This window comes from Clytia hemisphaerica, unplaced genomic scaffold (genome assembly GCF_902728285.1).
Source record: "Clytia hemisphaerica strain Z4C2 unplaced genomic scaffold, Clytia hemisphaerica genome assembly, whole genome shotgun sequence".
Taxonomy (NCBI): domain Eukaryota; kingdom Metazoa; phylum Cnidaria; class Hydrozoa; order Leptothecata; family Clytiidae; genus Clytia; species Clytia hemisphaerica.
Window position 1 is genome coordinate 841,151 of NW_027104374.1, and position 9,932 is coordinate 851,082.

Genomic DNA, 9,932 nt, shown 5'->3' on the forward strand with positions numbered 1-9,932 from the left:
CCCAATGCAATGCAATGTACAGTTAAATTTATGAAGTGTTTGGGTTAATCAAAACTTACATCGCCAGACATCTTCTTCCTTAAAATGTTTTTCACACACATAAACATTGTTTCTTTCAATTTGTGTCTTGAATTTTGCATCTATGACTCTACCACTTGTCACAACAGCAAGAAATTCTTTACTCCATTGAGGGTGCAATTTTGGGTTTGGACATCGAAACTGTGAGATATCTTTATGTCTTCTGGTTGTACTACAGCCTACTATGGAACAGTTTGATCCTGTCATATTTTTTTTACTCTAATTCTTATATTATTCACATCTAAATCACAAAAATAAACACATTATATATCTTTTCACAGCAGAATCCACTGGCCATGGCCGCCATTTTGAATGTTTTGACCCCGTCGAGAAGTCTCGGTCCGAGTAAAATCAAATTGAAAGAGTTCGAACAAAAGGCCATTGTTCGCGTCCCGTCTATGGTTTTACTCTTATGTCTATGGTTCTACAAAAACATTGGATGAGACGAAAGTTGAAAAAGCAACAGTAGTTAAACTTGTTGAACAGAACACTGAGATCCTCAAGATCCTAACTGCCATTCATTCAAAAAGAAAAGACTTAAGCAAACTAAATAAATTTTAGACCTCTACGCAAAGGTCAACTCCCTTAATACTGACGCGCAGGAGGTTGTGAAATCGCAGGTGCATATCAATGCAGAATTTAATGATCAGACCGCCAAACACAAAGACCTGGTAAAAGCAGTTGCAAAATTGGAATCGAGTCTCAAAGCATCAAAAGCTGACGTTAAGAATCTTGAAAAACTAGTTACTGACCTACAAACTAAGACAAACAACAACTCAACTGCTAACAATGATCTTGAGCAGTATGGTCGGCGCGATATGGTTGACATTTGTGGAATACCATGTGAGTCAACGAGGACACTGACCAGCTAAATTGGACATAGCTATGGTCAAAACTGATCTTGCAATTAGCTATCGGACCAAACCAACACCAGACTCTCCTATTATTGTTAAATTCGTCTCTAGAAGAGTGAGGAACAATTTCTTTTAGCAAAGAAATCAACTGAAACATGCTGAATGAAAATGTTCAAACGAAAAAAAAGTAGCATAGAGATGTGTAAGCTTAAAAACATGATGCAACTTGTTTCACGATAGCTTTCTAATGTTTTAGAGCTAAGGAGATCTGGGCATAAATCTGGAAGAGATTAGGAAAGAAATAAGCAATACCTTAAGGCGAGAGATTTTCGCGGAGATTTATTTTTGCGAGGTAAAAAAATTTGCATTTCGCGGGCATTAATCTTCGCGAATCGCGAACAGAAAATTTTGCGGGTATTTATTTATAGTTGTTCATTTGTAGCAAAACTATATGTTAATGCCACACAGGAACTGACATTAGGGATTGTACTCGTCAATAAACATATATTGTACGGCTAAATCAAAATAGCACAAAAACTAAGTTACAACTTTATCCTTAACAAAATTCACAAGTTCTAAGGTCTGTATTAACTAAACATACAAGACATGCAAAAGCCTCTGTACAAAGGTACAATAATACAATGTAGACAAGCATACAACAAGAGATGAATACAAGAGAACATGTAACATAGAAAGACAACTTACTAAGGACACAGTGAAAAAGGCTAGGAAGCCATCTAGGTCAATCAGCACACCACTAGACAAACATATACACAAGTGACAAGTGAATCCACAATACTTTTATACATAACAGTACATTCACAAGATGATAGAAAATTAGTATGCATGAGTTAACATATAACAATACAATAATACAATAACATAACATGACATCACTATGACAACATTGACACACCTCCAAAACATGACAATTACTTTTTGATAAATAACGAGATTGCTCACGGAAATTTTTTGACCCGCATTCCGCGCGATCGTGTTTAATCGCCCGCGCGTGTACGCTCTGTGAATTCTGTCTGCTGTATATGGGTACAGTATACTAGAAAAAGCTCCTCTCTTCATTCTTTTGAGAATTCAAGGAGATTGGAGAGTGTCCTAACCCCCCCAGATCGAAGTTCTAATTTTAAAGGTACTAGCAGGGTTTACAACCCGTTTGCTGCAGTCCCACTAAAGACTAAAGAGTCCTGAAAATCCCCTGAAAATCTCGATGAGTTATCGGCTCCCACATGTTGGAAATGATCTAAAATTATTTGTTTAAGAATTTAAATAAAATTATACAGGTCATGGGAAATCAAGAGATAGTATTCTTAATCATTGTTCGACGCACGGCGATCTTTAATTGGATTCAAAATTGTTCAATTTTGGTTGTAAACAAAAATCGGTGATGTTTAAAGACATAATTTTTCCTTTATCTGATGAAGAACTAAAATTCGAAGATACAGTGAAAATTTCAAAGTTCTACTCCTTTCCAATCGGGAATAATTCCAATTCCGAATTCGAGGGAGCTCACGCGGGATGTAGCGGGATATTGAGGGAGCTGAAATTAAACATTTCCGAAATTATCCGATTTTGAACAACTGTCTTAAAAAAAACTTTTGTGTTCAAATGGTACATACTAGGGCTTTATTCACCCAAAAAATGGGGTCCTTTTAAGATACTTTACAGCACTTATTACAGAAATTGAGTTTCGATTTCCCCGATTTTTAAACATTACTCTAAAGATCGCAGTGACGAAAATAACATCGTGAGTGGCCGAGTGGATAAGGCGTTGGGATGTCAGATATGTGAATGCCATTTTTGAGAGTTCGAATCCTATACGGTGTGTTGAGCATTGACCAACCTTTTTCTGGTTTTATGAGGTCTTATTGATATTTTTGGAAGTTCCCGTTATATTTTTAAGAAACAAAAATTTTGCACCTCAGTGCAGTTTGACTCAAGTACAGTATTTCAAAATGGATCAGGTTGGTTTAGCGGGCGGAGAGTCAAGAGTCAAGAGTTATGAAATGACTTTCCCTTTCTCTTGAAAATCCAGTATTCCAAAACTTTGAACTAAAAAAAATGAAAATCGACTTTCGTCTTTTTTTATTATCTTACAAACACTTTTTTCAAAACCACAAGTGAAAAGAAAAGCAGATAAAAATGATTGACAGGTCTAAAAAATGATTGACAGGTGCGGGTTTGCTCGCGCAGGTTAGAAATTCCCGTGAGCAATCTCGTTATTTATCAGCATGTTGACAATTGAAAATGCTACCATTTTGACAACATGACACATCACAACAAAAACGTGTAATTTACAGACCAACATTTAACATTGATAATTTACAGAACAAAGTCAAAATATATAAATGTATTAGACTTAATAAATAATGGCTTAGATACTGAAAAGACACACAAAAGATACTGCAAACAAAAAGACACTGGAAACAAGGGAAAACACTGACCAAACAGAAAAACACAGAAAAAACTGAAAAACCTTAAAATGGGGAAAACCCCAAACATCCTGAGGAGAACCATAAACAGACACTGTGCCTCAGCCGCTACATGGCTCCCCTCAAGATGTGCCTGATCCTCAAAACATCTTGAAAAATCCTAAAATAAATAATTTTTTTTTTTAAATAAATTTTCTATTACTAACAAGCAAAAAATGTTTTTGGTTTGAATAAATCTTCCTATTACTAACAAGCAAATTGTTTTCAAACTAATTTTTGAATATATTAAAATATTTCGAATTTTCTGTTTTTATGTTGATAGTTTTCTTTTTGTTTTATTTCTGTTTGTTGGTAAAGTCAGCTTGTTTGTGGTCAAGATTGGTATCTTGACGGTAGGGAGTGTTAATGCCGTTTGGGCATTGATTTTATGTTTGTTTTTTTGTGTAATTGTTTGATGTTCTTGTAATTGTCACTTTGTATTTAATAGGTCCTTTTGTTTGGCTCCTTGGTGGGGAATTCAATTCCATAACCGAAAATCAGTTCAATTTTTGGAATCACTTTCCGATATCAAAACAAGTTTATTAACAGGCCGAATATATTTAGATTGGCCTTGTTTAATTTCAACAGTTCTGACGACTCCATCATCACTATGTCGAACCGTATCGACTAAAGCCATTTTCCATTCATTTCGTTTAGCGTCGTCTTTAACGAGAACTATTTCTCCAGCTTGTAGATTACGTTTAGTATCGTTCCATTTGTGACGTATTTGAAGGTGTTGTACATACTCCTTTCTCCACCGTGACCAAAACTCGTTACAAATATGCTGAATTCGCCTCCATCGCCTTCTTGAATACATGTCTGCTTTCTCGAAACGTCCTGGTGGTAGCATGACAATGCTAGATTTCATTGTCAATAGATGATTTGGTGTTAAAGGTGTTGGACTCTCTACATCACTGAGGCATTCAACAGTTAATGGTCTTGAATTCAAGACAGCCTCTATTTCAACTAATAATGTTCGAAAAGATTCATCATTTAACGAATGACCATGAGTGGTCAATAATGAATCTAAGATTGCACGTGTAGAGCGTATTAGTCTTTCCCATACGCCTCCAAAGTTGCTTGCGTATGGTGGATTGAACTTCCAGGAAACAAAGTCTGCATTTTGTTCCATCAGATAAATCTTGATTGCTTGATCGTCCAGTTCATTGATCGCTTTGACGAGTTCGTTTCGAGCTCCAACAAAATTTGAACCGTTGTCACATCTGACCAGTCGTACTGGTCCTCTTCTTGCAATGAAACGTCGTAGACACATGTTGAACGAATCAGTGTCCATAGAATTAACACTCTCTAGATGGCAAGCTCGTGAATTTAAGCACGTGTAGATAATACCATAACGTTTGAGCTCGCTTCGTCGCACTTTGACGAGGAAAGGACCAAAAAGGTCCAGTCCGACGTAGGTGAATGGTGGTGCATCTTGTAACCGATCTTTGGGTAGATCAGCCATCTTTGGTGATTGAGACTTCCCACGTAACTTACGACAAGTTACACATTGATGAAGAACATGACACAAGGGAATTACCGTTGATACACCAGAATCCTTTTTCTCTCAGTCTATACAACGTTGCGTTGCGCCCTCCGTGTTGCATCTCTTCTTGAACTTTTTGGATGATACTCTTTGTTGTTGTTGATCGTCTGGGTAGCACGATGGGATGCTTCTCTTCATATGGGATGTTGGTTGTATTGTTGATACGTCTACCACAAGTGTTTCAACCGGTATTCCAACGAAGCCATATTTTGGTTTGTACAGAAATTTCGCCCGCTCAAATCTAAACAACAAAATGGTCAATCTCACTAAAGCAAAACATTGCGGCCACGGCATTTCCCTGGATAAAAATTCTGGTCACGTGACCATCCGTGATTTTAGACCAATGAAAACGCTTCATTTCCCCGGATTAAAGTTGTGTCTACACTAACACGCGGGAAATGGCTAGAAAACGAGAGAAAAAACCGGGGGTCAAATTAAATTTTTCTTTCTTCTTGCGGCAAACATAAAAGACTTTAAGAGGCCATTTATTTAAGAAAGGGGTGTTATATCATAAATAAATTATGTAAGTAAGTGATATTTTAAGTAACAAGCTCATTAACAATTTTATTTTGAAGTTTGTTTTTAAAAGCAGAACCCCCGTGCTATAAGATAATCTCATTTTCTTAACTTATGGACCCAATTGGAAGTCTTTGTAATACAGATCATTTGGCAGTGTAGCTGCAACCTATACAAGAATTGGAATCTAAAGTCTGAAGTCGTAACTCCTTGTCAGTGACCCCGCAGAGAAGTTTTTAGTTTGCAGACACTGACTTTATGTTGGTTTGGAAATCGTTTTATTTTGAAATGTAATCTTCACTTTAGATGAATACTTTTATTTATTTGGATTCATGAAAGGTTCAAGGTTTGTTTACTTTTTATTTCAAATTATTTCATTGATTTATTGAGCTGCAATAGCTGAATGAAAAACGAAGATTTTTGATAGTTATCATCGTGGGCTTGGCCGCCATTTTCAATTTCGATTTTTTTTCTCCTGTACTCGGCAATTTAGAGGTTGTTCGTAATACGCGATTTGGCTTACGCGTAACACTTGTGCCACCAACTCGAAGGATATCTTCTCCATCGACGAATGGTGCCAATTGATATATCGGGCTCGTTTTCTTCAGTGGTTCCTTCTTCTTCAATTGGTTGATGTCGTCAGGGAAGGCCTTCTGTTGAACTAATCTGATGATAGCTTTCTCTGCTTTCTGTTTGACTTCAACTTCTGACTTTTGCCTGTTTGACTTTCGAAGTCGAATCATTCTGTATATGATACGTACCATCTTTGACCACGAGTTAGTACGGCTTTCGAGAACATCGATCAATTCTGGATGAACTTTGGACGTTTGAACCTTGGACGTTTGCACCTTGACCTTCTTTACTTCTTTGTCGTCATTTGTCAACTTCAGTACGTTAGGTTGCTTTGGCCATTGTGCTTTGCTCTGATAGAGGAAATCGGGTCCCCTAAACCAATGTCTAATCTTTTCGGTTGCTGTCAGGTTAAAACCTTTCGACGAATGATCGGCTGGGTTTTGTTTGCTTGGGACGTAATGCCATTGGTCAAGTTGAGTCTTCTCGCGAACAAATTGATGATCTATTTGCGACAAATACGTGGAATCGTCTGGTATCATTTGAGATGTAACTCAATACAACTTGAGCGTCGGTCCAGAAATACTCATCATTGATTGTGGTATCAAGCTCTCTCTTAAGGAACAATGAAACTTTGACGGATACAACAGCCGCTGATAGTTCCAAGCGAGGTATTGTAGGTCTTTTCAATGGCGCGACTCTTGATTTTGATAACACCAGTTGGCAATGAATACTTCCTTTGTCGTTCAAGTACCTGATGTAAGATACCTGTCCATAACCTTCCTCCGTCCCATCCGAAAAGTGGTGAAGGGATATATTGACGATGGTACCAAAATCTTTTGGCTTCAAGCATCTATGGATCTCGAACTGCTCGATGGACTTCAATTGTAATTTCCATTGTTCGAATCGTTTCAATTGCTGCTCAGTGAGTGGTTCATACCAACCGTGTTTGTTGGCACAAATTTCTTGTAGAATCTTCTTTCCTTCTAACAGGAAGGGTGAAATCAAGCCCAGCGGATCGTACATTGAGCTGACGGTCGACAAAACTCCTCGTCGTGTTGATGGTTTCTCTTTGAATTGAACTTTGTAGGTGAACACATCACGTTCTGGGCACCACTGCATGCCCAGGGCTCGTTCGTTGGGTATTGTGTCGGTTGTCATATCAAGGTCCTTCAGAGACTTTGATCTTTCTTCTGGTGGTATTGATTCGATAACTGAACGACTATTCGAATAAAAATTAGTTAGACGAAAGCCACCTTCTTTGCACATCAGTCGTGTGTTGTTTACTGTTGAGATGGCTGAGTCGTCTTCTGGAAAGGACTTTAGCATGTCGTCTACATAGAAGTTACGATGCAATACTTCAGCTGCTTGCTCGCCGTACTTGAATTTGTTTGGAACTATCTTTTCTTTGGATCGGAATGGAAGTGGTGAAACATAATGACCATTTTCAAATGTTGTCTCGTCTTCCATCATTCGGATGAAACGTTTGTCTTCCATGGATACCACTTGGTAGTCATTTGATTCGTGAAAATCGATTGATTGAGTGGTGATTATCATATCTTTCAATGAGAAGATCTTTGATGGTCTCTCGAACATTAATACTGACACGATTAGATGAAAACGAATTCTTACTTTTGCTGCTCATTGGGCCGGATACACACCATCCCAAACGAGTTTTATATGCATAGGGACCGTCACCTTCACTTTGAATGACTTCTATTGGTTCCAAGGCTTTAGGACAATTTGTTCCAATCAGTAAACCGATAACAGCTCTCTCAGAAACCTTTGGTAGGTAATGTTTGATACTTGATAAATACGTCCACTTTTTGATTTTGTCGGATGTTGCAATGTCACTGTCATCAGCAGGCAGTGATAAACGAGTATAACACTTGGGAAGGTTGATAATATCCGTGTTGTCAAAAGATGAAACTTTAAGGTGATTGATAAACGAGGTATCTTCTCGATGACTACCAGCCATGGTTTCGATTTCAATGGTGGTCTTGGTTCCAACGATACCGAGTTGAAATAGGACGTCTTCAGTGACAAAGGTACCTCGTGAGCCATTGTCTAACAGTGCAAACGTCTCGATACACTTGGTTGGATTTGATGGATGAGAGATGATGACTCTGACGATACTCAGACTGACGGATTTTGAACTGTTGGAGATGCAATTAGAGATAACTGGTGGAGACGGTTGAGTTGAGGACGTTGTCTGCGTTGACGTTGATGGTGCGGGTGCAGGTGTGGGTGCAGGTGGTGGATGTTGAGGAGTAATGATAGTCGAAACAGTAGGATTTGCTGATGGTGGTGTCGTTCGAGTGAATCTGTATTCATGGAGAGTTGTTGGATGTGAATTGCTGCAAACAGCACAGGTTCGCTTGTTCTTACAACTTTTGGCATTGTGCGAAGAATCGGTTGGTTTCAAACAGCAGAAGCATAAGCGTTTGCGGAAAATGAACCTCTTGCGGTCAGCTAGATCCATCTTGTTGTAGTCTTGACATTTCTCCAAATCGTGCGGTGTTTTGTAGTTACAACAAATGCATTTATCCATTGAGATGAGGTTACTTCTGAATCTTTGTCGATCTTGTCTCTTGTTGTTGGTCGTGTTCTTGAAAGGTCACTGATTGCCTCCCTAGAATACAACGGATCGTCAAGGAGTACGGTCTCTTTGCTGATCAGATCGACAAAATTTTCTAAGCCAGGTTCCCTTTCATGCTTGGACCTGACTTTGTATGCAGTACGATTCCATCGGTCTTGTAGGTACGTTGGCAGTTTGCTTTGAAGAAGTTGTAACAATTCTGGGCTGTTCTCACTGGCTCGACCGATACTTGCCATGGATGATTGGTATTTAAGCAAGAACGTCTCAAATCTATTCAACGAAGTAGCATCACTTGGCTTCACTCTTGGCCATTCTGCTAGTTGCTTTCTATAATCAGCTGCTATCTTGAAAGGACTTCCAAACTTCCTCTCAATTAGTTCTTTTGCTTTCGAATAGCAAACAATGTCTGCCAAATAGATACAAGACTTCACAAGCTCCTTTACGTCTCCTTTGGTGTACTTGACTAACAATGTCAAACGTTCTCTGTTATTCAAAATGTTCTCCTCTACAACTTGTGTGAAGGTAGCAATGAAGTATGGGTAGTCAGTTGAACTTCCTGAAAATACCTCTAACTCGATGGAGGGTGCTTTCGTTCTTCTCATCAAGGTCAGAATTTCTGATGTTGTACTGTGGTTGACTTGCTCAACTGGTTCTTTCTTGACGTGATACTCTGGCCCACTTTTGTCTGGCTCAGCCTTTGCATTTTCATGATCTTCCAGGTACTTGGAAACATAACTTTTTCAATCTCTGCTAGATCATCATCGAGACATGGCTGATTCTCATCTTCCAATACCTTCAGGGCAGCATTAGTCTTTTCAACTTGAGATTCTCTGCCTGCTCGTACATTTTCTTGATTGAAATCTCCTCCTCTTCAAGCTCCTTTTGCTTTTGCTTGTACTGCTCTTGTTTGATGGTTAATTGTCTTTCTTGCTCTTGCTTCTCTGCTAGATACTTTTGTTGCACTTGCAGCTCAGCTAGCTTGGCTTTCTTGTCGAGGATCTTTGATGATCTACTTGACCTTGATCCTGACTGTGAACTTTTCTTTGACTTGCTCTTGATTGACGAAGCTGCATGGAGATGTTCGTGATATCTCTGTTGATGTGCATGAACATTCTCATTCAGTTTTTCAGCTTGCCTATCAGCTACTTCTACTTCCTCCTCATCTGTCATAAGGGCTGCTGATGTTAGGTTGTGAAAATTCTGAAAACATCTTTTGAAGTTCTGCCTCGTTATCGTTAATTGCTTTCGAATCAGCATCTGTTTGGAGCATAGTGTCTATCTCT

The 9,932-nt window shown here is 38.6% G+C and overlaps 4 protein-coding genes across 4 annotated transcripts; all 4 read right to left on the reverse strand.

The window, feature by feature from the left end:
• Positions 1-3,920: 3,920 nt before the first annotated feature.
• LOC136818781 (uncharacterized) lies at positions 3,921-4,883 on the reverse strand. Its single transcript, XM_067075018.1, has one exon. It carries the CDS (start codon positions 4,881-4,883, stop codon positions 3,921-3,923), a length of 963 nt encoding a protein of 320 aa, XP_066931119.1.
• Positions 4,884-4,911: 28 nt separating this feature from the next.
• LOC136818782 (uncharacterized) lies at positions 4,912-7,547 on the reverse strand. Its single transcript, XM_067075019.1, has 3 exons — positions 6,573-7,547; positions 6,004-6,403; positions 4,912-5,096 (listed from the first exon to the last, which is right to left on the reverse strand). Exons 1-3 carry the CDS (start codon positions 7,545-7,547, stop codon positions 4,912-4,914), a joined length of 1,560 nt encoding a protein of 519 aa, XP_066931120.1.
• LOC136818783 (uncharacterized) lies at positions 7,540-8,601 on the reverse strand. The gene has a single exon (XM_067075020.1). The coding sequence runs from the start codon at positions 8,599-8,601 to the stop codon at positions 7,564-7,566; it is 1,038 nt and encodes a 345-aa protein (XP_066931121.1). The 3' UTR covers positions 7,540-7,563.
• Positions 8,602-8,611: 10 nt separating this feature from the next.
• LOC136818784 (uncharacterized) lies at positions 8,612-9,251 on the reverse strand. Its single transcript, XM_067075021.1, has 2 exons — positions 8,792-9,251; positions 8,612-8,682 (listed from the first exon to the last, which is right to left on the reverse strand). The coding sequence occupies exons 1-2, from the start codon at positions 9,249-9,251 to the stop codon at positions 8,612-8,614; spliced, it is 531 nt and encodes a 176-aa protein (XP_066931122.1).
• Positions 9,252-9,932: the final 681 nt, after the last annotated feature.

Bases quoted from the DNA above. Each gene is read 5' to 3' on its own strand.
- LOC136818781 (XM_067075018.1), bottom strand. From the start codon at position 4,883: ATGGCTGATCTACCCAAAGATCGGTTACAAGATGCACCACCATTCACC.
- LOC136818782 (XM_067075019.1), bottom strand. From the start codon at position 7,547: ATGGAAGACAAACGTTTCATCCGAATGATGGAAGACGAGACAACATTT. The intron at 6,404-6,572 runs GTATTTGTCGCA...TTCCTCTATCAG, and splicing joins ATGATACCAGACGATTCCAC to AGCAAAGCACAATGGCCAAA. The intron at 5,097-6,003 runs GTAAGCCAAATC...TCCCATATGAAG, and splicing joins TGGTGGCACAAGTGTTACGC to AGAAGCATCCCATCGTGCTA.
- LOC136818783 (XM_067075020.1), bottom strand. From the start codon at position 8,601: ATGGATAAATGCATTTGTTGTAACTACAAAACACCGCACGATTTGGAG.
- LOC136818784 (XM_067075021.1), bottom strand. From the start codon at position 9,251: ATGAGAAGAACGAAAGCACCCTCCATCGAGTTAGAGGTATTTTCAGGA. The intron at 8,683-8,791 runs GTACTGCATACA...GTTGTATTCTAG, and splicing joins CCTACAAGACCGATGGAATC to GGAGGCAATCAGTGACCTTT.